This window comes from Erpetoichthys calabaricus, chromosome 1, assembly GCF_900747795.2.
Source record: "Erpetoichthys calabaricus chromosome 1, fErpCal1.3, whole genome shotgun sequence".
Classification (NCBI taxonomy): Eukaryota; Metazoa; Chordata; class Cladistia; order Polypteriformes; family Polypteridae; genus Erpetoichthys; species Erpetoichthys calabaricus.
The window spans coordinates 183082448-183109182 of NC_041394.2; the positions used below are offsets into that span (position 1 = coordinate 183082448).

Sequence of the window (26735 nt, forward strand, 5' to 3'; positions counted from 1 at the left end):
CATATTTATAAAGTGAATAGTGTAGCCTATTTAGAAATTGTTCAGCATATTTTGTAAATAAGTCAAACTTGCATACATACAATGATAGAAAGTTCTTAATTGTACACATTCCTCATCTACTCGTATGAGATCTAACATTTTCCTTGAGTGTTACCTCCTTTTATATGTCAAGGACATTATATTAGCCCCCCCAGTAAGGCCTTGTAAGATTTATACAGTGATGCATAAGGGATTCCATAGGTGGAGTCAGTGTAAACCTCAAGGCCTATATGAGACCACACATATGTATATTGGAATATAGAACATCTGTCCTCTGGGAGGATGGATTAAAACACCATGGGCTCTGTTAATGACAACTGCATATTAACTGGAGCATGATAGAGATTACAAAAGCTTCATAATTACATAATAATTTGCTTTCCCCAGTACAATTATCAATATAGAAATAATCAATCTGTGGGTAACTGATGCACAGCAGAGGGTTTTACCTAAACGTGGGTGAAAAATTTCCATGTGCCTAAAACTTCAATGACTTTTTAAAAGTACTGGATTACTATACCAGAAGTAGCATGAGAAAACTGTGCTGAGAACAGTAAAAACACAATTAAATGAACCCACGTGTATAAACTATGAATTAAAATGTTAGCGGTTAACCTGGACATAGTCACTGCTCTCCTGTGTTGAGCATACAAGTATGCCAAATCAGTCCAGTTTCCTACAAATTTCAAGCTACAGTTATGTTATGGCCTCAAGACTTGTGGATCTCAAAGGATCTTATCTATCAAGGTCCACAAATCTTGATATAAAAATCAAAATAAAACATGTGTTCCTCCCATCTTTCCCTCATTCTGAAATGATCTCTTACTGCATGTGCAAATGGGTGTTGAGATGAGTTAGCACATTTGGCTTCCTATGAATGTAAGGCAGGATACAATCAGAGCAAGACACGGCTTAAAAAACAAAAAAAAACCAAAAAAACAAAAAAAAAAAAAACAAAAAAAAAAAAAAAGGAGGGGAGAAATTTACCCTATGACAGCATAAAATAAAGATCTACCTATTAAAGTAATTTGTTCAATGAAAGGTTAACACATAAAAGAATTAATATAATAATAATTATTATTTTGCTAAGAACAAGTTGAGTGGATAAATAGGCAATTAAGTAGAAAGATAAGTTAAGTAGAAATAGAATTAAAAAAGAATAGAAATACCATGTACTGTTGTGTTAAAATATTCTCCAGTTCTGAAGTGAGTTTAATTGGTTATTGTATTCATCACCTGGAATGATGCAGGTGCTCATAAATTTTTTTTTTGAGTGACAGAAAAACCAGGAGATGAAAGGAATGTAAGAGTCGTAGTCTGAGAGCAAGCCAAAGTCAAACACAGAGAACCGTTACTTCTGACTATGAAAACTAAAATGCTCAACTGTAGTCCAGCTCAATTGGATATTTGCCTCTAACACACACTAAATGTTGCCATTAGCTTTTTTACCTTTAATCCGTAACTCAGATAAACAAAAACATTGAACACAAATATGAAATTATCAGCAGAAATTCTTAAAATGATACAACTAAAACCAAAGAAATCAAAAACACATATTCATAATAGTATTTAAAATGTCTTCCTTTCTAAATACTATTTATTTAGCACTATATAACAAGAGACAATAATTAGAAATTGACAAATAAACATAAATTAACATCACCAAGTAGTAATGAAGAAAGTAATGAACATGAGAAAACAGAAGAATTACGTGAAGGTTAGCCTGTAATTAAGTGTCTGCTTTATTCCATTTTCTTAATCTGCCTCTTTTCTCTTGTCTACAGTACATTTAATCTCCCACACTTAAAGGTGAAAGTTCACTTAAATTATTTCAAAATAAATCAGTTTAAGTAAATACCTTCATTCCTGTATCTCACAATGCGCTGGTAAAAAGGCATCTTGAAATACATGCACCTTTAAGTAATGCTAAGCTGATGAATAAAAGAAGAAGCTAAACACTCATGGAGAAATCTCAGTTGCTAGTTCCTGACTGTATGAACATCTACTGGTGGGGGTACATACAAAGGTATCTTTTCTGGAAAACAAGCAACATCCTCTTTACATCTACTGAGGTTATGAAAAAAATCTATTTCTTTGTCAAAAACAATATTTAGCTGGGAAAAATATGATAATACATATAGGACACCCACAACTGGCAGGTAAGTTTCAATCGGTGTGAAAGAATGACACTTGTATGCCATATCAGCTTCAAGATCAAAGAAGATTTGGCTCTTGTCATATGCTTATGCCTTCTTTTGTCTTGCCAAGCACAAGTTTTTTTTTTCTTTCTTTCATTTTCTTGTAAATGGACTAGAAATCTAGAAATACAATATGTGCAGCCTTGGTCTTGCAGTAAAGGAATTGTGCACTCAGTCTGCCTTAGAGTTTTAAGTATTCTACAAATGTTTTTATTAAGAATATGAACATGAAGGCAGTCAGTCCAAATTATCTTTTTTTTTCTTGCAATAGCCCTTTTGGTGGTCATGCTCAAAGTTTCCAGTGTAGTTACAGTACATGTAATTGTAGATACAAGGTAATACTTTGTCTCTCAAAGAGTACATAAAATTTTTAAATCTGCTTTCACTTCTATATAAAAACTACCAAACATATCACACTTAGTATAGTATAAATCATATTTCTAAGGGGATTTAACACTAGCTTTTAAGTCCCTGCTTTGTCTCCCTGTTAAATTTAGAGGCAGTTTTAAAATCTCTTTTGACACTAAACTAGGTGGAATGGCGGATACCCTAAAGTCAAGAAAATCAATGCAAACGGGTGTAGAAAAGAATTCAGACTTGAGCCGATACAGGGTAAATAAATGTAATGAAGTAAGAGTATAGTATTACATGTAAGAAGTAAAAATATTAGATTTGAGTACAGAATTTTGGTTGTTAGGGAGGAGGGGGACTTAAATTTGAAAGTATACAGCTTATGAAAAGGACTCAGGAGTTATAGTAGAACTGCATTGTCCAAATTCAGACTGTACGTAAGCAATTAATAGGACAAACAGTTGTTAGAATACATAGCATGATGTGTCACATACAGTGGTGTGAAAAACTATTTGCCCCCTTCCTGATTTCTTATTCTTTTGCATGTTTGTCACACAAAATGTTTCTGATCATCAAACACATTTAACCATTAGTCAAATATAACACAAGTAAACACAAAATGCAGTTTGTAAATGGTGGTTTTTATTATTTAGGGAGAAAAAAAAATCCAAACCTACATGGCCCTGTGTGAAAAAGTAATTGCCCCCTAAACCTAATAACTGGTTGGGCCACCCTTAGCAGCAATAACTGCAATCAAGCGTTTGCGATAACTTGCAATGAGTCTTTTATAGCGCTCTGGAGGAATTTTGGCCCACTCATCTTTGCAAAATTGTTGTAATTCAGCTTTATTTGAGGGTTTTCTAGCATGAACCACCTTTTTAAGGTCATGCCATAGCATCTCAATTGGATTCAGGTCAGGACTTTGACTAGGCCACTCCAAAGTCTTCATTTTGTTTTTCTTCAGCCATTCAGAGGTGGATTTGCTGGTGTGTTTTGGGTCATTGTCCTGTTGCAGCACCCAAGATCGCTTCAGCTTGAGTTGACGAACAGATGGCCGGACATTCTCCTTCAGGATTTTTTGGTAGACAGTAGAATTCATGGTTCCATCTATCACAGCAAGCCTTCCAGGTCCTGAAGCAGCAAAACAACCCCAGACCATCACACTACCACCACCATATTTTACTGTTGGTATGATGTTCTTTTTCTGAAATGCTGTGTTCCTTTTACGCCAGATGTAACGGGACATTTGCCTTCCAAAAAGTTCAACTTTCGTCTCATCAGTCCACAAGGTATTTTCCCAAAAGTCTTGGCAATCATTGAGATGTTTCTTAGCAAAATTGAGACGAGCCCTAATGTTCTTTTTGCTTAACAGTGGTTTGTGTCTTGGAAATCTGCCATGCAGGCCGTTTTTGCCCAGTCTCTTTCTTATGGTGGAGTCGTGAACACTGACCTTAATTGAGGCAAGTGAGGCCTGCAGTTCTTTAGACGTTGTCCTGGGGTCTTTTGTGACCTCTCGGATGAGTCGTCTCTGCGCTTTTGGGGTAATTTTGGTCAGCCGGCCACTCCTGGGAAGGTTCACCACTGTTCCATGTTTTTGCCATTTGTGGATAATGGCTCTCACTGTGGTTCGCTGGAGTCCCAAAGCTTTAGAAATGGCTTTATAACCTTTACCAGACTGATAGATCTCAATTACTTCTGTTCTCATTTGTTCCTGAATTTCTTTGGATCTTGGCATGATGTCTAGCTTTTGAGGTGCTTTTGGTCTACTTCTCTGTGTCAGGCAGCTCCTATTTAAGTGATTTCTTGATTGAAACAGGTGTAGCAGTAATCAGGCCTGGGGGTGGCTACGGAAATTGAACTCAGGTGTGATACACCACAGTTAGCTTATTTTTTAACAAGGGGGCAATTACTTTTTCACACAGGGCCATGTAGGTTTGGATTTTTTTTCTCCCTAAATAATAAACACCATCATTTAAAAACTGCATTTTGTGTTTACTTGTGTTATATTTGACTAATGGTTAAATGTGTTTGATGATCAGAAACATTTTGTGTGACAAACATGCAAAAGAATAAGAAATCAGGAAGGGGGCAAATAGTTTTTCACACCACTGTACATACTCTCAATATATATAGTGCACTAGTAAGGCAGTTGTATTCGCTATTGATCAGCATATTTCAAAAATGACAAAGACACAAGTGCAATCCCAGAGAAAAGCAACTAGACTGACGCTAGGGTATGAGCTACGAGGAAAGATTAAAGGAGGTTAAAACCACAGCACTCAAAGGACAATCACACAAAGGTAAGAGTTGAATGGAATACTTCAGTAAAAAATAATCACTTTTATTTACTTGTTGCCTACCCCATGTTGCTTATACTAGTACCAAGAGAAACTTTTTACCTAATGTTTTTCGAGCAGAACAGAAGTAACAAAGTTTCCAATCCAATGGACTTTAATGGGGGCCAATGCTGAACAACAGCAAACAATATTAAAATGTTCATGGGGAAAAAAATACCTCAAATTAATCCTGTCACATAATTCAAATACCATCTGTGTGCTAGCAATGTCCCTGACACATGAATTTTGATAAAATATTATTAAATATTATTATATTATTAAAGGCGGTGATCAGCATCAGCATGAGCTCAAGCGTGTGCAGAAGGAACTCCGAGTCCAGCTCAGGGCGGCGAAGGAGCAGTACAGGAGAAAGCTGGAGCAGAAGTTGCAGAATAACAGCATGAAGGAAGTGTGGGATGGGATGAAGATCATCACTGGCTGCAGCTCGAAGCGGGGTACCACCATTGAGAGAGACGTGAAGAGAGCAAACCAAATGAACAACTTTTTTAACAGGTTTGACTACCCTAACCCACTCTCACCTCGGAGTACTGCACCCTCCACACATCCTTCTGCTGATACCAGCATAGAAGAGACATCCCCACCCATAATTACAACAGTGCAAGTGATCAGAGAGCTGAGGAGACTTAGTGCCAGCAAAGCAGCGAGTCCAGATTGAGTATCGCCACGACTGCTGAAGGTCTGTGCATCGGAGCTGGGGGGGTCCACTACAGCGGAATCTTCAACCTGAGCCTGGAACAAGGGAGAGTCCCGAGGCTTTGGAAAACATCTTGCATCACCCCAGTCCCAAAGGTATCACGTCCTAGTGAGCTGAATGACTTCCGGCCTGTTGCTCTGACATCACATGTGATGAAGACCATGGAGAGGCTGCTGCTTCACCACCTGAGGCCACAGGTTCAACACGCCCTCGACCCTCTGCAGTTTACATATCAGGAGAAAGTGGGAGCGGAGGATGCCATCATCTAAATGCTACATCGATCCCTCTCTCACGTGGACAGAGGCAGTGGTGCTGTAAGAATTATGTTTCTAGACTTCTCTAGCGCCTTCAACACAATCCAACCTCTGCTCCTTAGGGACAAGCTGACAGAGATGGGAGTAGATTCATACCTGATGGCATGGATCGTGGACTATCTTAAAGACAGACCTCAGTATGTGCGTCTTGGGAACTGCACATCTGACATTGTGGTCAGCAACACAGGAGCGCCACAAGGGACAGTACTTTCTCCGATCCTGTTCAGCCTATATACATCGGACTTCCAACACAACTCAGAGTCCTGCCACATGCAAAAGTTCGCTGATGACACTGCTATCGTGGGCTGCATCAGGAGTGGGCAGGAGGAGGAGTATAGGGACCTAATCAATGACTTTGTTAAATGGTGTGACTCAAACCACCTACACCTGAACACCAGTAAAACCAAGGAGCTGGTGGTGGATTTTAGGAGGCCCAGACCCCTCATGGACCCCGTGATCATCAGAGGTGACTGTGTGCAGATGGTGCAGACCTATAAATACCTGGGAGTGCAGCTGGATGATAAATTAGACTGGACTGCCAATACTGATGCGCTGTGCAAGAAAGGACAGAGCCGGTTATATTTCCTTAGAAGGCTGGTGTCCTTCAACATCTGCAATAAGATACTGCAGATGTTCTATCAGACGGCTGTGGCGAGCGCCCTCTTCTACGCAGTGGTGTGCTGGGGAGGCAGCATTAAGAAGAAAGACGCCTCACGCCTGGACAAACTGGTGAGGAAGGCAGGCTCTATTGTTGGCATGGAGCTAGACAGTTTGACATCTGTGGCAGAGCGACGGGCACTCAGCAGGCTCCTATCAATTATGGAAAATCCACTGCATCCACTAAGCAGTGTCATCTCTAGACAGAAGAGCAGCTTCAGCGACAGACTGCTGTCACTGTCCTGCTCCACTGACAGACTGAGGAGATCGTTCCTCCCCCAAACTATGAACCAGTACCAGAAAATTCTCTTATGAACACAAGTGGAACATGCTGAAAAAAGAATGAACCTTGCTCAGCACCAGGATTCTAACACAACATCAATCACTGTGCCACTTTATGACAGGAGGGTTTTTGTTTAAAAAAAAACAACAACTTTTGGGTTTTATTTGTCAGGTCAGTCTGTTCAATATTTTAGTATGGTGTATTAAACTGGACAGTTAGTATGCAGTTGTCTGCCAGGGTTGGGATATACCAGAATACAAGTGCAAGTATAAAAGTATTTGGGATTCATTCTAAAGATGTATTCAGAAATAGACTTACTTTATGAAATTTAATACTGAATACTTTTAAAGTATATCTCAGAAAAAAAAGATAATGTACAGTTAGCTCTCCACATGCATGAATTCAATCAACTGTGGGTCAAAAATATTTTCCAGAAATTTCCAAAAGCAAAATTTGAATTTGCTGTGGGCCGAGTACTACGATGAATCCATGCAAATGAAGTGATGTGCTGGTATACCTTGCTGTAGCCTCCTGGCATTTCACAGATCTTCAGTCTCTCTTCAGCACTTGATGTTCGAGCATTTCTTGCCTCACGTCTCGTTTGTTTGCTACTTGTGTTTTGTGTGGCTGGTTAATTTAATGTTGGGAGATTTGGTTCTAAATGTGTTCTATTAAGAAGCCTAGCACTTGCTCTCTCCCTCTTTCCCTTTCGTGGTAGAGGCAGCAGCTCTGTGGGTGCAAAATGGTTTGCAATATGCCTCTGATTCTGGAGGTTTGTGTTTGCTTTTTAGGTGAGCTAAACTCTTTCATAAATCTTGTGCTCTTTACTCAGTTTTTTTGGAAGTATTTGTTGTTGCTTTATATTTGTTTGTCCTTTAACAAGTAGCAGTTAAGTAATTATTTGATATTTTAAGCAGCAGTGTTGTAGATGCGAAGCAAATGTAAAATGATTTGTGACTATTCTGTTTGCTTTTTAGCCTCTTGAGCCTAACTATATCTTGAAGCTTTCAATAAAGTTAAAAGGGGAGGTCGCTTGATTTGATTTAAAAGTATACGTGAAGATGTGCTCAGATTATGTGCAAATACTAATATTTTAATGAATTATTTATTTTGCAGATTATTTAAGTGTAAGTTTGCCAGGTGAAAGATGCACAACTCAACTTTTTAATGATGATTTTGTTTACGTTTATTTCTTAAAAGAACAACTCAAGAATTTGAAATAGCTAAAACACACTCTGAGCTACAGTCATTAACATGTTTTCAAATATTGAACTTTTATTAATAAAAGTGCATCTTTAGGTAACGATTCAATTTAAATGTTTAACTTGTGTGAGATATGGCTGGCCATTCATCCTGGCCAATACCCCCAGGCCTCCAGATGGAGCCCTCCTTGCAGCATGGAGGTGCCCCAAATGCCAGCAGGGAATCATGGACAGTGGAGTTATAATGCACAGCCCTGCTGGATACCATGAGGGCCGCCAGGAGTCGCTGCTGGGAGGCCCAGGGATTTATATTTTCCGTATAGCCTGGAAGTATTTCCAAGTCACTGGAACGGAAGAAATTATATACTTCCGGGCTGAAGAAAAATAGAAGTTTTTACCTGACCTGGAAGTGCTGGATAATCACATGGACTGAGGGCTCAGAAGCACTTCTGGGTCGAGGACTATAAAGGACTGTGGGAGATCCCAGACAGACGAGCTGAGCTGGGTGGAAGGGTGGCAACGCGTCTGGGAGTGGAGGATTAATTATTGGTTATTGTATTGTGTTATTGTTTATGAGAATTGTGGAGAAGAGGGTGCTCTGTGCACTGAATTGTTCAAATAAATATTATATTTGGACTTTTATCTGGTGTCTGATCCGTGGGTTCAAGGGAGCGAGAGCGCCCACCATCCCATAATGCACTTGTGATGTCATAAAACAGCAACTATTTAGGACAGCAATATGGAATGCTTGCTATCCTAGTCTTCTGATAATTTAAAAGAGGCAAAGCTCACATTGTGACTCTAATGTCATTATTATTCTGGTTATTTTGGCTTCTGAACCTTTGCTTAGAACCATTTGACCTTGTGTTCTCAAAGAAACTTGTTTGCTAAGTTTGTTTGCTTTCTAGTTACTGACCCAAACTTGTTCTTTTTGTCTTAATGCTTAGCCCTTTAAAACCCCTGTTTCTTCTTCTATTTTTATTTTCTCATAATAATCAAGCGCAGGCGTCAGTTCATAACAATAATATGTTGCAACCTCACACAAGCTGGACTTGTGTTGTCTGATTAATTTATCTTGCCTATCTGTCACAATTGGCGTAGCTGGCAGGATTCTCTGGCCGTCGGTTTGGCAGAGGACCTGTATTTAAAAAATTTTTCTGTGGACAGAGAACCCCAAGAAGACAGCATCAGGACACGCAGAGAAAAATCGCCACAAACCCTAATTACAAGTCTGTCATGGGGAAGAAGAAGGCAAAGCCGGGCAACAACGGCATAGGAGGTTCCATGTTCATCATGGCCGACACTCGGGATGAGTTACAGGGCAGATACACGGATCGGGAGAGGCCTCCGGACGAAGAAAACTACAACGAGGTATGTGCCGGGGATATAATAGATAACCTCTTTAAAATAACTAATTTTGTACTGTGCACATACCTCGGAGAGGATCATCCGGAGGATCTGCGGGTTGCAGGAGAAAATCCCGAAGACGGTAGTGCACTCTTGTTCGGGCAGACGAGCCATACAAAGGACTTCTGCATATCGGGTGCCGGCGAGGGACACGTGACCCACCCCGAAGGATTGGAGAAAGGAGGAGGTACGCATCCTACTACTTTCGACTTCACCCACACGAAGACGGACTTGGACTTTCCAAAGGGGAAGGGGGAGGCGAGCGAAGCACCGCTCAACCCACGAGAAGGTAAGGAGGGCCGGGAAATGGCTGGTCGATCTGCTGACAAATTAATACAGGCATATCGCAGTCAGCCAAAGATGGCGGCCCGGTCCTCATCCGTAGAGAACTCCAATTCCCAGAAGCCTGTGCGCAACCCCACTGAACACGTGCCAAGAGCGGGCGTGCTCATTGGCTCCCGGCCAGGAGGTAGGGCTAGTGATGGCTCGAGCCTGCCTCTGGCTGATTTAAATAATAATATAGACGTGCGGGAGCTGGAAAAGCTACCCCAGCCCGTACATGCTTTTTCACAGGTAGTAACGAAAATAAAGAAGATTGTTGGGGAACTGGGAGCAGCGGCCGAAGCGCCTCTTAAAAAGGTAGATGATTACCTACGGCGATTGGGTCAGGATCATCCCGTCATGACTGATTCGGTGGTGCAGGTGAGTTCAACCGGTACCGTATATAATGAAATAGGGACGCAGAGTGACATGGGCCCGCAATTATTCCATAGCGGGTGCCAAGTAGCTGCGAGCCCTACAAGGGAGTCAGGAACCTTGACCGAGTGGGCGGAGGAAGAACTAATCGTGCCGGAGCAGCAGACTAGTGTTGTCTCCCGGAGCGATGCGGTTCTGAAGACGCTGCTGCCGGTCATTTGTAAATCAAAGGGGGTGCAGACAGTAAAAAGGCTCTCTCGTTCCCACAGAGCAGACTCAAACTGTGGACAAGCCCCAGATTAAACAGGAGATCCCAAAAATAAAGTGGGGGTCTCCTGACAAAATAGAAAAGCGAGCTGAGAGCTCAGGGGCAGCCGTGGAACCCTCCTCAGTGGACAAAGGAGCGGAGCGGAAGTTTTCAGACTGTTTCCAGACTCGCAGAGGGTTACAAAAAGGGGGACGGCGGCTGTGCTACGGATGCCGTCGGCCGGGCCACCTATGGCGAAGTTGTCCTCGGAGGACAGGGGATAAAATGCCTCATTTATACAATGTTCTCCCTAGGTTTTCCCGGGAATATTCAGGACATTGCCAAGGCCCGACCAATGGAACCTTCTGGAGGAAGACGTCCCTTGCGGGGCTGGCCGCTTCGAACCTTGGTTCTTCGCCGGTTTAGGGGGGAGTACTGTGAGATATGACCTGCCATTCCTCCCGGCCAATACCCCCAGGCCGCCAGATGGAGCCCTCCTTGCAGCATGGAGGTGCCCCAAATGCCAGCAGGGAATCATGGACAGTGGAGTTATAATATAATGCACAGCCTTGCTGGATACCATGGGGGCCGCCAGGAGTCGCTGCAGGGAGGCCCAGGGATTTATATTTTCCGTATAGACCGGAAGTATTTCCAAGTCACGGGAATGGAAGAAATGATATACTTCCGGACTGAAGCAAAAGAGAAGTTTTTACCTGACCCGGAAGTGCTGGATAATCACATGGACTGAGGGCCCAGAAGTACTTCCGGGTCAAGGACTATAAAGGACTGTGGGAGATCCCAGACAGACGAGCTGAGCTGGGTGGAAGGGTGGCAACGCGTCTGGGAGTGGAGGATTAATTATTGGTTATTGTATTGTGTTATTGTTTATGAGAACTGTGGAGAAGAGGGTGCTTTGTGCACTGAATTGTTCAAATAAATATTATATTTGGACTTTTATCTGGTGTCTAGCATCTGATCCGAGGGTTCAAGGGAGCGAGAGCGCCCCCTATCTGTCACACTTGTTATACCATTTCTATGAAGTGGGCTATTTATCAATTCCTGAAAGCATTCATAAAAGTCTTCCGAATAAGTTACACATTTTGAGAATCTGATCAGATACAAATCTGAATACATTCAGAACTGTATATGCCACACTCAGTAACTAAATACTTTTGTAGAGTATTCTGACCAACACTGACACAACATTGTAGTTTCTTATCCTGCTTTACAAGTAAATATGATCATACACTTACCACAAGGTTGATCTGTTAAGAATTGCTTTAACTTGCACTGATACAGGGTCTCGTCGGACTTGAGGAAGACACAAAACACCACCTTCTCGAACTAAGGTAAGAAAGAACAGAGAATGCACAAGTAGGTTAGATGAAGCGGGCCATTAATGAATCACTGTGACCAGGCAACATGTAAACAAAATGCACCAAACAGATCACCTTATCTGGATATTCTGTCAGGTAATCTTTCACTGTCCGGATAGCAATGTCTGCTGCCTCATCAGGAGGGTAACCTAGGGAAAGCAAGAGAGAGTCTCTTTATTTAGCCTTTCTCATTCCCTTTTACAGACATTTTATGCTCTCTGAACATTAAAACTCAGTGGCCTGTGATCAAAGAACTTGGAAAGTGCATTTAATTCTATAAATGATTGGACTATATTTCTGTGGTGCATTTACAATTAATTTTTGGGATAAAAGTCAGTGTTTTTCATAGAGCAGAATGCCCTTCTTGGCAAGGAACAGCTGAAAGGACTTGGAAGCAGACTAAAACAAGGTGCATACTTTTCATGTAATAATTTGCATGTTGGACTATTGCCTTATAGTAGAAAGGGGATAGAGAATTCTGCAAGAGCCTTATTAAACAGTACCAAAATTAACAGTAAAATCTTATCATTATTGCATTTTACTTTTCTAACATTATTACCCCATTAAAATAATTTCCATTCCCCCAAAATAATCAAAAGGAAATACAGCTACTCGTTAATTCTTGTATTGTGCAGCAGCAACACATTCTACTAAATTCAGGATACATTACTGACTGGAATGCAACTTTCATTTGAAAACCAAGGCGACAGCTTTTAAAATCTGTTTTGATAAGGAATTGTGTTGTTAACAGATCAACCTAGTACAACTTTATTATGATTTTATTTTACAAAAATTAAACTGTGCCAGCATATTTTAAAAATTCATCTGGATTACAGTTTTGAATTAGGTCTTTTCTTTTAAGATCCAATCTTTAGCTTGACCAATCAGAGTTATATTTACATGCGACCCATCACCACATTTACACAGTGTACTGAAATTAACAACATGTATGTAAGATCAATACCAGCAAAAACAAACCACTTGTTTTTCTATGGCACTGAATATATGGAACATTGCAGCCTTTTTTGGTCATGGAAGCTGTCATTTTTCCTGCACAGAGGCAAAACAGCCCCAAAAAAATGTACCTATACCACCCCGTGTAGGTGCAGCAACCACATTTCGAGCACAAATACTGATATGGAAAAAGCATCAACTTTAGCTTCCAAAATGCAATCTAAGAATGCAAAAATATTGTACTGAACCTGTGCTCAACATAAGAATGTGGATCTCATTTCTGATCCAAGGATACCACCAAGACAGAAACAGGAAATGCAGTTATGACTAATGAATTATAAATATCACAAAGAATTAGAATGGCAAGATAAATTAATCAGACAACACAAGTCCAGCTTGTGTGAGGTTGCAACATATTATTGTTATGAACTGACGCCTGCGCTTGATTATTATGAGAAAATAAAAATAGAAGAAGAAACAGGGGTTTTAAAGGGCTAAGCATTAAGGCTAAAAGAACAAGTTTGGGTCAGTAACTAGAAAGCAAACAAACTTAGCAAACAAGTTTCTTTGAGAACACAAGGTCAAATGGTTCTAAGCAAAGGTTCAGAAGCCAAAATAACCAGAATAATAATGACATTAGAGTCATAATGTGAGCTTTTCCTCTTTTAAATTATCAGAAGACTAGGATAGCAAGCATTCCATATTGCTGTCCTAAATAGTTGCTGTTTTATGACATTACAAGTGCATTATGGGATGGTGGGCGCATACTCCATATTCAAAACGGACAAATAAAATGCTGCAAATGTGACTCCAATCTAATAGAACAAAATGAGACAAAAAATGATCTCCGTAAATACAAACCTACAAGCCTTACTTGTATTCCCTGTAACTTTATATAACCTATAATCAGTAACACATTACAGAAGAGCTTTTATGAATATAATATTTTATATAATGTCCGGAATGGGTTTAAGAGAGAAAGAGTTTGGCAAACCAATATCAGACAAAGTCAAACGCATACAACAAAATAAAAAGATTTTAAAGAAAACATGTGACATGGTGGTGGCATGGTGGCGCAGTGGGTAGCGCTGCTGCCTCACAGTTAGGAGACCTGGGTTCGCTTCCCAGGTCCTCCCTGCGTGGAGTTTACATGTTCTCCCAGTGTCTGCATGGGTTTCCTCCCACAGTCCAAAGGCATACTTTACCTACATTTTTTATCACTCTTTAATTTAATATTGTTTCTTTATCAGTATGCTGCTGCTGGAGTATGTGAATTTCCCCTTGGGATTAATAAAGTATCTATCTATTTATCTACAGGTTAGGTGCATTGGCGATCCTAAATTATCCCTAGTGTGTGCTTGGTGTGTGTGTGTGTGTGTGCCCTGCCCGGGGTTTGTTTCCTGCCTCCTGCCCTGTGTTGGCTGGGATTGGCTCCAGCAGACCCCCGTGACCTTGTAGTTAGGATATAGTGGGTTGGATAAGGGATAGATGGATGGGTGTGACATGGTTCCTTATCAAAGGTTAACATCATTGATAGTAGATGGATTTCAAGCTGGATAACAGACAGAAAAAACTAAGAATTAAACAAAGAATGCTCTAACTACATTGGATGTGGTCACCTTTGCATTTCTCCGTACTGTCATTCTTACTAATTTGTATTAACTGTATTGATTCTGATATTTTTAGTAAATTTATGAAGTTAGAAGATGATATCCCAATAAGGGACATAGTTAAAATTAAGAAGACAACACACAGAAAATGCAGTTTTAATGTAGACAGGTGCAGAATTAAAATATAATTTTTTAAGCCCACCTAAACCAAGTCAGGTTTGAAAGGAGCTTTTGAATACAGTATCCTGGCAGCGCTGGGGACAAGGCAGGAGTCAAACGTGGATGGCAATGCTCTTCTGAAAAGGGCAAACTCCGAAAGGGGCTTGGGGATTTACTATACATTGATATATGTATACACTAGGGATTCCTGGACATTTTTCATTCCCGAAAGAGGAATTTTCATTGAAAGAGCAAATAAAATGTCAGGGTATATTGTAAAAAAGTGTTGAATATAAATCAAGGGACGTGATGTTCAAACAGTGCACATTGCCAGTGCATTCTGGTCACTATGCTACAAATAAGATACAATAGCATTAAGCTGTGCAAAGGAAAGCAACCAAGCTCATCCAGATAGTAAAGAGTAAATCCTACTATAAAATTAAACCTATTTAGTCTTCAGCAGAATGCAATCTAATACATGTCTTTAAAATGTTCAAAGGCATCAATAAAGCGGAACCACTTGAAATCTGTCTGTTAAATATTGAATCACGTACTTGAGGAAGCTGGTGGAAATTATGGGGGAGTGCACTCAAAACACTGTCCAGGAAGCACTTCTTTCCATCAAGAGTCATGGGAATGTACAAACTACCAAGGCAGGTATCTGAGCACTTTTAAAACACATTAAGGTGGGTTCATGGCATACCTTAGCTATTAGCTAACCAAGAAAGCTTGGTGGAGTGAACATCACACCTAATGTTCTTAGTGTTTACCATTTCTACACAGTCCTCGATGGTCTGTAACATGTACAGGAGATTAAAAGTCTGCATACAGTTGTGATATGTGGCCAGCCTTTCATCCCGGCCAATACCCCCAGGCCGCCAGGTGGAGCCCTTCCTGCAGCATGGAGGTGCCCCGAATGCCAGCAGGGAATACTGGACAATGTAGTTTTTATTCTCAGTCCTGTTGGATACCTTGGGGCCCGCTAGAGGATGCTGCAGGGAGGCACAGAGACTATCTGCCTTACGCCCAGGAAGTATGTCAGAGTCACATGGACAAAGGGAACGATGTGCTTCCTGGGTGAAGAAAAGAAGGATTTTTTATCTGACCCGGAAGTGTTCCAGGTCACATGGACAGAGAGGGTGAAACGCTTTCGGGTCAAGGACTATAAAAAGGACAGTGAAACACCAGAGCTGGGTGGAAGGGTGGCAACGCGTCTGGGAGTGGAGGATTGTGATTATTGTATTATTGATTATTGATTTATGAGTATTGTGGAGTGGAAGGTACTTTGTGCACTGTTTATTGTTCAAATAAATTATATTTGGACTTTTACCTGGTGTCTGGCGTATTGTCCGAGGGTTCGAGAGGACGACAGTGCCTCTGTCACACAGTACAGTACAAGTTTTGAGGTGTTTTTTTCACCTTTAATAAGACTGCATACCAAACTATACTTGAGTGAAAAGCAAACATTTTTTTCTAGAAAAAAACAACTATAACAAAAATGGAAACACTTTGGCTGTGTAAGAGTGGACATCTATTAAATATCTCTGTAACTGTGTTCAGAATTAATCAATCCAATTTCAGATCATATACAAAGGTAATTTTCAAAATTTTAAGTTTAATCCACAAAAAAAAAAAACACAAAAAGCAATAAACGTGGGTAAACTTAAAATATGTAGGCCTGGGCAAACAGGACCAAGATGTGAGGCTGGAACACATGCAGTACTATGCTACACAACATTTGCACTACACTTCCTGCCATTCACCTACAAATATTTGGCTTCAGTACTTCCATTCCAGCTGGAGCCTTTGCCAACAATGTACTCCTGACTCGAACCTCAAGGCTCTCATTTTTGACGTTTTCTCTCAATTTTGGGCAACCCTGGAACATCTTCCAAGTTCAAGTACTTCTTACTAGATTGCTGCAGCCTCTCTTGAAGTGCTCCCTCTGGCAGATTTATGTCTTTGTGCACCCCTGAACCTCAATACTGAGCCTAAAAGATATTCTGTAATTATTGGATGCTAAAGTCTTTACTGTAGGAACAGACTGCCACACTTCACTCAGACCAGTTCCTCCAGTTGACATGACAGTCAGTTAAAATGAATCATACTGGATTGTTTAATTCTTGCATAAAGAGCATGACTGACCTTAAACTGCTGTTGACACAGATTACCAACACCAAGCTCATCCTTTGCATCCTATTTCATAATAAATAAAGTGTGTGCATTTATTCAATAAAGGTGTTATTATTATATACTTTATTATCTTTAAAATTAGTATTGACTCCACTTACATTAACAAAAATGTCTTACCTGACTTATAATTTTAGTTAGCTCATACTGAGTATAAATACAAAGTAAGTAAAATGCAGATGCCTTCCATCAAATTTCAAAAGGTGGATAAAACCAGAAAGTTACAGATGTGTAATAGATAGATGTGTAGATGTGTAATCAATGAAAACGTTCATTCTGTTCTGATTATAGCCTGCCATTCATTTTCTGAACCTGCTGTTCTTATTATAGGTATGTGGGAAGACAAATTTGAAACATTCAAGTTTGTAAAGACAGTCCATTCCAGAATATACTTATGATGGCAATCAAAATAGCATGTGCAGTATGTTTTTGAGAAAATATGAGGAAATAGGAATACTCAAAGTAAAAAAAAAAAAAAAACTCACAATCACAGAGAACACTTTGTACATATAGTCCCTTAGTTGGGAATTATGGGCATTGAAGTCTGGTCTCTGGAACTGTGAAGCTGAAGACTTAACTAATGTGTTACCATGCTGACCTATTTCAATTATAGAAATACTGGGAAAGATGTGAAGAGTATGGTGTAAATCATTTCTTCATCATGATGAATGTATTTATTCTTCTTCTTCAAATGTTAAAATAATCAATTTCCAATGTGATGGAAATTTCCAATGGGATTTCCAATGATTATATTTTTGAATAATTTGCACTAATGAAAATTTTGTTTTACTTATGAATTTTGAAATCTGTGCTGTGAAAAAACACACCACTGCACATAAATACATATGCATGCTTGTCAACTGCCTAAATGTTGCTAAGCAACAGCAATTGTCAAGATAAACATGAAGAGCAATTATCACCTACTGTTTACTGGAAAGCATAAAAGAGTCGTACCTTATTCTGATAAGAAACATTTTTAATTAATAAAAAGGCACCCTGCCAAAAATGAAAATAAAACACTTTAGTTAAAGCTGTCTATTGTTGTTTAATCTGACATAGCTAGAGTAGGGCAGCATCAGAATGAATCTGGAAAAATAAATAAATAAATTAAACTCAATTTTACACTAAAAACAGAAATTTAGAAACACTAATGTCATTTTAAGCATTTTATTATTTTGCATTTGTAACTTTTCTTAAATTTTCCATTTTAGAATTAACTTTTTCCTTTTGTTGTTTAAATGTGTAATAGCATAATGATAGGAAGAATGCAGCATTTTTTCCCCTAAAAAACAAATGCACATATTCAATATTGCAGCAACAAGCAAGTGGTTAAATGTGGAATTATATACCATTTATGTTAGCAAGTGCTCTAGTAAGTTCTACTTAAACGTTTGTTGTCACAACAGTACATTTAATTTGGAATTAATGGAAACATTTGTGTGCAGCAAAAATGTGCCCAAGTGGTTAACACTGTTGCCTGACTACACTAACAAACAGGGTTCAAGTCCCAGCCAGGTGACCACAGGTGTGAAGTTTGCACAGCCTTCTCGTCTAAGTATGCATCTTTTTAGTTCTCCAACATTTCCTCTAACATGTTATTTTTGCTTGAAATTGCTAAACTGGCAGTTTGTGTGTGACTGAATATTCCCAGCAGTTCCCCAGCATCCCACCCAGAGCTGGTTGGTGCCTTGTGCCCACCACTGCCTGGACAGGTTCTACCTGTCTGCAACAATGTAACGGAATAAACAGGTTCAGAAAACAGATAATAGGTAATTGTGCATGCTTATGTTAAACAGCAGGAGGTGGCTGGTTGACACTTTTAAATACAAATAAACAGAATGCTGTACTTTTTTCTGTCTGTTGTCTACCTGTACAAAATAATCTTAATTTATCTTAAAATGTGACCCAAACTATTTGAATAAATTACTAAAAAATGTTTACTTTTCATTTTTGAGACATTTAGTTTTATTTATTTGCAGAAACCTCTTTGGTGACAAGTTTCTTTGTAGTTTTGTTAGTTTTTACAATGTTCTTGACCTTTGGTGGAAATTAAAAAGTAAAACTCCTAGTTCAAGTTATATTCAAACATATTTAAAAATTGACTGTTAATTTGCTTCTCCAGGTGTGTGCCATACTAATGGTTACTTATAATTTTCTAAATTTTGCTCAAATCAGTTTTATTTTTTTGAATTATTTTATTTTTCTCGCCATTCTATTCCAACTTTTTACTTAGCCTGATTAATCATAATCATTAATTACTGTATAAGGTCATGAGAATGTGGAATGTATTATAATATGCTGTATTGCCTCAGTTGACATAGTAGATGTGTTTCAGGACTTTAGTTCTTTATAAGAAACTGTGTTATCAGACACAGATGAGCAATAGGGGAAATATATACAGTGGAACCTCTAGATACGAGTTTAATTCGTTCCAGCACTGAGCTTGTATAGCGAATTTCTCGTATCTAGAACAAACATCCCCATTGAAAATAATGGAAATCCAGTTAATCCGTTCCGCATCCCAAGTATATTAACATAAAAATCAATTTTCCTAACAAATATCACTGATAAATTATATATACTGTAGTCTACCTTTAATAAATAACACTGGTAAATAATATAACTGATTATTAAAAGAATCAAAACAGGTGTCCAAAGTGCAGTAGAGCATTCAATAAATCTTTAAATAAATAATCCTTAAAACAGTTGTGAAGTGGAGGTTTAAAGTACATAAGAATAACAATCCTTTAACACGAGGTTAAAACGTCAACAAGAAGCAGTCTTCAAAAAACAGATGACAATCACCTGCTTCTCCCATGCGGGCTCTGCAATAGGCGAGACACTTAATGCAGCTGACCTTCTCTACACCGTCCTGCTTCAGCTGTTTTGCTCGCCTGTTCAGTTACACGCGAGCCTGTACTCGCTCGCTCTCTCGCACCGACTTCCTACTGCTGCGGATTCCTGCCTCCTCCTGCAACCTCCGTTCTCTCTCCTCTCCTCTCTTTTCTTTTACTTCTTCTCCCCCTTAACCGGCTCGCGCTTCTCTATATATGCGGGGAAGACATGGCAGCTGCTAGGGTTACCACTTGTAATACAAAAAAATAAGGGACGCATACGTATTGATTCAAAACGGGACGCGCAATTTCATTCTCAAATACAGGACGATTCCGTATTTTAAAGGACGGGTGGCAACCCTGCCCAGCCCATCAGCCACAGGACAAATCATGGATGTGGGCAGTTTCCCACCTGTGCACTTAGGTGAGAAACGCAGACACCACAGATCGCCCTGCGGCTCGCTACTGCTACCACGCCCCCTCGCTAAGCCGCGAGCTATACCCACAGCCTGGCTCGTGGCTCGTTACGTGAGCCAATGCTCATATTTAGATCTGAATTTTTCACTCATACATTCCTCGTATTTTGAATTTCTCGTATACAGAGGTGATCGTATCTCGAGGTTCCACTGTATATGTATTTTAATGACCTGGCACCAATGTAAGTGCAGACGTTCCTGCTGATATTCCATTTTGTTCCATATGGAGTAAAAAAAAAAACCACCATTTGCCTCACTTTTCCCAACTCTGTGACCAAAATGATGTACAGTATGGTTCCTTCAGGAGACTCGCTGGTGAACATGCAACCAGGCCAATGGATTTTAGCAGAGAAGAAGCTACGAAATAAATTTTTGCATGGAAGTGCACTCTATCCACTCGGCTGCCAACTTCAATAATTTTGCTTATGTGACTTTTCTTTCATCCAGATTCTCCTGTTTATAATCTGCAATCAGTTTCTAAACATACTGCATTATATTTTAGTAATATACGGGGCAAGGAGTATGAGCTACATTTTAAAAATATTAAATTACAGGTGAACTACGTAAGCACTTTATGTTGTACAGTATGCACGGTATCATTGTCTCTTACTGTGCAGGGAGGCTGAATAATGACAGGTAATTTGAACTTATGCAAACGCTATAACACATTTAATGCTAATTTCGTTATAAAAGAGGTTCACCCTCAGAGGATTTGTTAACCGATGCATTACTGAATTAAGCATTTTTCTAATAATCATCTCTGTGTAAGGAACAATATCACACCCAGATTATTTCAAGTAGACTAATAGTTTCGCTATTACACACACCTCTGCTTTGACATTTTTAAATGACAGTCTATGAAGTGTTTTGCTTTTTTTAATTACTACAGGTTTGTGGGCGTTCTGCTAAAAAATATGCTTAAAAAGTTCTTGGAAACAAAAATCTAGTGATGACAGTCTACAATTTCACAATGACATAATATGCACAAATGAAATTTTCAGTTATTTTATGGTAAAATGTGCCCCTTATGCATGTGCTGTACTGTATTGTCCTAAAAACCCAAACAAGTCAGAAAGAAAAAATGTTTGGCAGCACTGTGATGATATACGAAAGAACGAGTACAATCATTTCACTTGCAGTGTTCCCCATTTCCCTTTTCACACAGCATAGTCTCTTTAGTTTCCTCACTTGCCCTAATCCTTCCTTACTCTGTCTTTCTTAACAGAAAACAAAATACTCAGCAGACGATGTTTTGCGCATTATCACTGAGTCGGACTCTGATTTTTCAGAATCTGATTTTGTTGAGAGTGATCAGGAGATCGAACAAGAGAGTGAGGAACTGGCATCAGCTGATTGGAACACCAGCCGATGCCGCCCCAGCTGAGCGCATTCGTGCAGCCATGCACCTATGGCAAGGTTCGTGTGGGAGGAATACCTAGACATTGATCCGTGGGAGCCAAACTGGTTACCGGACTTCACAAGACAGTATGGCTTGCTGTTGGACTCGACAGATTACCAGCCGCTGGACAACTTCAGGCTGTTCTTTCCTGAAGCTGCCTTTCAGCTACTGTCAGACGAGACAAACAGGTATGCAGAGCAATTTTTTGAATCGAGGGCTGTGCTTGCACCGCATTCTCGTTTTTCAAACTGGAAACCCACAACAAAACACGAGATGAAGGGCTTTGTGGCATTACAAATATAGATGGGACTAGACTGACGATATAACTTCAGGGAGCATTGGTCCAAATGTGCGTGATGATAGGTACGTGCTCCTGCAAAGTGATTGTGAGCAACTGAGCTTCATAAATTCTGACACTAGCGATAAGGAGTTCTTGGGGTTTCCATAAAACTAGAAGAGTGCTTGAACCTTAAAGTCTCTCCTTATTTGTTAATGACAGTGATGATGTTTCTTAATACTGCTGTTGAATTTACATGGTTGAAATATTATTCTGCTATATTTTATTAAACATATTAGTACACCATTTGGTTCAGAATATTTTTTTTCTTGTTTTCCTCCTCTAAACCTAGGTGCGTCTTATGGTGCAAAAAATACGGTACTTTTTGCTATTCAAGTCCATTGGAAGAGAAGATTCACTTTTGGAGCCTCTCGGATGCCATACTGCTTTGTGCATATTCACTGTGACTTTGGGTGCCCACTGATTGGACACATGATTGTTGTTATGGGTGCGTCCTCAAAGGTTGCTTGCTAAAAAATCTTTGTGCTTCATTCTTTTGTGTTATCGACCTTTTGCCTTTGTCCTTGACTTAGAATTCTGCTCTTTGATTTTGGCTTTGATGAATGGTTTCCTTTGATCTACAGGTTTAGACCCATTTTTGTTTTCACTTGCTCCTCCTGGTTACTCCAAATCTTGACACACAGACATAACATACAAAAGGGAATGACCCAAAAGCTAATGCCCAGTTATTTTCCTTAAAATTAGGAGGAAGAAAAAAAAAAGAAAAAAAAAAAAGAACAATATCTTCACGGACAATTACATGATTGTTCTTTAACTACTAATTATTATGAAAAATATGATAACAGGATATTTGTAAAAACATTACCCATTTCCCGAAAAAATCAAAGAAAAACAGAAAGAGAAAAGGAATAGCTATTTCCTGAAAAGAACTGAAGGACTAGAGAAATAACAAAATGTCTTTGAAAGGACATGGAAACTAATTAACACTAAATTGCCAAAAAATTAAGACAGAAAGCAGGAAAATAATTTACATTTACTTAAACAAAAAAACTCAAACTTAAATATTACGTTTTTTTTAAATAAACAGAATACTTATTTCAATTAAGACAATCGCAAATGAAAGAAAAACTGGAAAATACAGTAATTGAAAAATAGAACAGCTAAGTTCAAAATAAGAGACCAATACTGATTAACCTCCAGACCTCAATCTAAAAGAGGAAAAAAAAAAAAACCCAGTGGCTAAATCCAAAATTATCTGGACTAAAATACAGAGCAAATACTTGACTAAAACAAAGGCACAGTGCAATAACAAAGCACTGCATTGCTACAGTGCACACCCTAATATCTGATCAACTTCCCACTCTAAGTAATTGACCTGACAGTAAAACAGCAGCAAGCCACGCCCTCCTTAAGCACATGGTGAAGCCTAATTAGCCAAACCTGGAAAAGCTGATTATGAGCAGTAAGTAAAGAAAGTCTAAGTTTGGAGAGGATGTAGTATATTTCAGACAGGATTCCTCCACTGGTTGAGGCTCAAATGTCTCTTTTGTGTATATCTGGTTCATTTTTAAGTTAACATTGTGGATGATTTAGTTTCTTTATGTCTAAGCTTTGTTTGTTCCATGCCATGTGTTTTGTGGGTTGTCCCCCTGCAAGAGTTAGAACCACCTTCACATTGATGTCTTACGACTGCCCTCAGCCCAATAAAGGTGGTGACAATCCACAGTCCCCTGTAGTTCACTGAATGCGCTCATGGTATGGTGAGTTTCTTGGATATGAAATTTTACTTGTACTTTGTAAATTACTGAATTTTTGAACTCTGTGCTCTGTTTTTGACTTTGTTTGATGCATTTGTAATTGTGGCTTGTTTGCCTTGAATTGCCTTTGCCTTTTCAGGCATTCAGCTTCACTGATCGACAAAGCTTTTTTCTAAAAACAAATATTTTATTTATAAAGATTCTTTGTTGCCCTAATGTGTGATTAGCCAGGGTTCAATGGTAATTCTCCCTTAGTGGGCATTTTAACTTTCAAGTTCATTAACTGGAAGAGCTAGTTATATACAAAATATTAGGGCAGAACCAAGATGCAATTGTAATAAGAGTAACTTTGAATGAACAGGTGACCTAAGAATTAACAATTTAATCAAATTCTATCTAAATATCTAAATTAAAAAACAGAACTAGCCATTAAAATCCTAATCAGTGTACAGTTTTTCTATTTGAGTCCATAGACAAACAAAGCACACTTAAATCAATTCAAAAAGGAATCTGGAAAAAAAGACAATTTATGGCATGGTCTGCATTATTGTCACAAGTAAGTTTTACATTTATGACTCACAGATATGAATCCTGTCTGCAGGATTTTAAATTTGCTCATTTAGAATATCCCATCTTAATGAGTAAGTAAACTGAGAAAGAGAGAGCTGGAGTCAGAGGACAAAATGAGTGCAACCACCAGGCAGGAGTAATCTAAGGCTTAAATAATTCTTAGCGCTTTTTGAAAAACAAGACCTGACGCAATTTAGAAATGTTCTGTGGAGAACACAGCTTTTTGATGAGAAGTAACTGACAAATAGTTCTTTCCTGAAAGTTCTTTCCAGCTTGGCCACAGCATTACTGTGTGCTTAACTCTACAAGTGTGTAACAGTCGGCTGACCTGACATGAAAGGAGCTTTAAGTAACCATTAACTACCTTATTCTTACATCTCATATCTTGGAGTACTAAAACTTGTTTTCTAGCTTTGTTGGCAAATGTACTAAATTAGCCTAGTGAGATAAGCATATTTGTACACAATATTTTAACTCTATTGACAGCTCTTTACTCACACAGTATTGTTATTAAAGTCTGTTATTGACAGCATATTCAGTCAAAATTGACAATTATAGCTTGAAAAAAGAAAGCGGAAGCACTAAAGGGTTAACGGCAAAACTACTGAAAGACAATTCAAGTAGAAACCCAATTATGGGCAAAGAGACCCATACTGTACTTCTTTCTTAAGTAATGAGCCCAATTAACACCAAGTAAAGAGACACCAATGATAAACAGTTATATTTGTAAAGAAGTAAAAAAATCTAGTAAAACACTGTCAGCAATTTACATAATTTTTAGAATCATACCTTTAAGAAGCTGCAACTAAGAAATAATTCATTTTGTTGAATTGTTATTCCTTTGCATTTAATCACCTGTATTGTTTTGTATTATAAATAATTAGAAAGTTGCACACAATTATAACCAGGAGCTATGTTCTGTATCTTAAGACAATATGAATAATCTGCTCACACAAAATAAATGTGGGAAGAAAAAGTTAATTCGTATGAAACCAAAAATATAAACCCACTTTTTCTAACATATTATTCAAGTTCATGAAGTATGTCCCAGTGTGCCATAAGACTAATGGTGGCAAAACTGTTGCCTTCCTGGTATCTTTGGGAGAAGAAAAGTATAAGGAGTAAGCCCTACAGAAATCTGAAGCTGGAGCGCCAAAGTTGGTCCACTGCTGCATGCAGCTTTGTTTCAGAAACTCCTGTGACGACATTAGCACCAGGCTGTATTAGCTCTTGCCTTTCCCTTGGATTTTACCAATGGATTGGAAAAGAGAGGACTGCTACATGAGCTAGAGCTGGTCTACCATAATGTTCCAGTCCAGGCTTGTGTACTGGAGTGAACACTCCAGCATTATGGCCCAGTGACAGCATAACATAGGGAGCAGCAATCTACAGGTTATAAGCCATTCTTTATTGACATGCAGCGAGTTGCCAAGGATTGCTGCTGACATTGCGAGAGGTGGTTGTGTCTCATTGTACAGCTACTGCCTTCCCAACCGAGGCAGCTGCCAGCCAGTAAGATGCTATGGTCCCGCTATGGTTCACATGATTCACTGTTTGTGAAGCTTAGGGTTCATTAGCCTGACAAGTGGATGGGAATATTGCAAAAGAGAAAACATAAAAAGAAAGGCCAGTACTCCTAGTGGAATGTTGGAATGTCAGAACCATGATGACTGGTCTATCGGAAATCAAACAGATGACTCATGGTAGACAGCAAAGATTAATAGTGAAATGCTGAAGCAGAATGTGATCATCGCTGAACTCCAAAAAAGATAAAATTTTATCCTTACAACTACACACAACAGATGGTCTTTGAAACCATGTCAGCATGTGCACCCCCCCCCCCCCCTTTCCAGGAAGTCACAACCTGTGCATCACCAACACCTTCTCCCAAACCAAGCCACAACACAAGGTCTCATGGGGACATCCTCACTCCAACCACTGGCAATAACTAGATCTGATCACCACCTGGAGTTCTGACTATGACCTTAACCACTCCCTGCTCTGCAGTAAGATATGAATTCAGCCCATGAAAATCCACAATGCCAGGCAACCAGGGAAAGTGTGCATTGATATCTGAATCATTCAGGACTCTGTCAAAGCCAATGAGTTTGCAATGATTCTGGAAAAGATGCTCTCCACAAAGCTGCCTGAAGGAGATGCTCAGCAAAGTTTGGACTACCTGAGGGACATATTCCACAGCAAAGTATTCCAGGTGTTTGGGAGGAAACAAGGCAAATCCAAAGGCTTATATGAGGCCCACTCTACAGAGCTCTATGCTCTGATGGAAGGGAAATGTAAGGCCCTGCTGAAACACAAGCGGTAGCCAACCCAAGGAACTCTGGAATCCCTGCAAACAGCTAGGAGCAAAGCCCAAAAAATAGCCAGACATCATACTAATGACTATTGCCTAAAGTTATGCAGAGGCATTCAGACTACAGATGACACGAGCAACATCCACCACAGGGTCTCTAACGGCATTGAGAAGGTTATAGGCCTGAAACAGCAGAAGAAAGATGCATTAAAGCTTGTGACAGGAGAGACAATCAGGGACAAGGGCAGATAGTTGAAAAGGTGAGTGGAGCATTACTCAGACTTGTACTCCAGGAACCAAAGCTGCCTTAGAGACACTGTTGAAGCCATCATGAGTCTGCCACCCATACAGGAGAT

The 26735-nt window shown here is 39.4% G+C and overlaps 1 protein-coding gene across 3 annotated transcripts in view; it reads right to left on the reverse strand.

The window, feature by feature from the left end:
• The window catches only part of macrod1 (mono-ADP ribosylhydrolase 1), a 575305-nt gene that overhangs the window by 28851 nt on the left and 519719 nt on the right, over nucleotides 1-26735 (reverse strand). For all 3 annotated transcript variants that reach the window (XM_051923041.1, XM_051923038.1, XM_028809642.2), the window contains 2 exons: nucleotides 11897-11970; nucleotides 11699-11789 (listed from right to left, as the gene is read on the reverse strand). In XM_051923041.1, the coding sequence (XP_051779001.1) occupies nucleotides 11699-11789; nucleotides 11897-11970 (165 nt within the window). The remainder of the gene's footprint in view (nucleotides 1-11698; nucleotides 11790-11896; nucleotides 11971-26735) is intronic.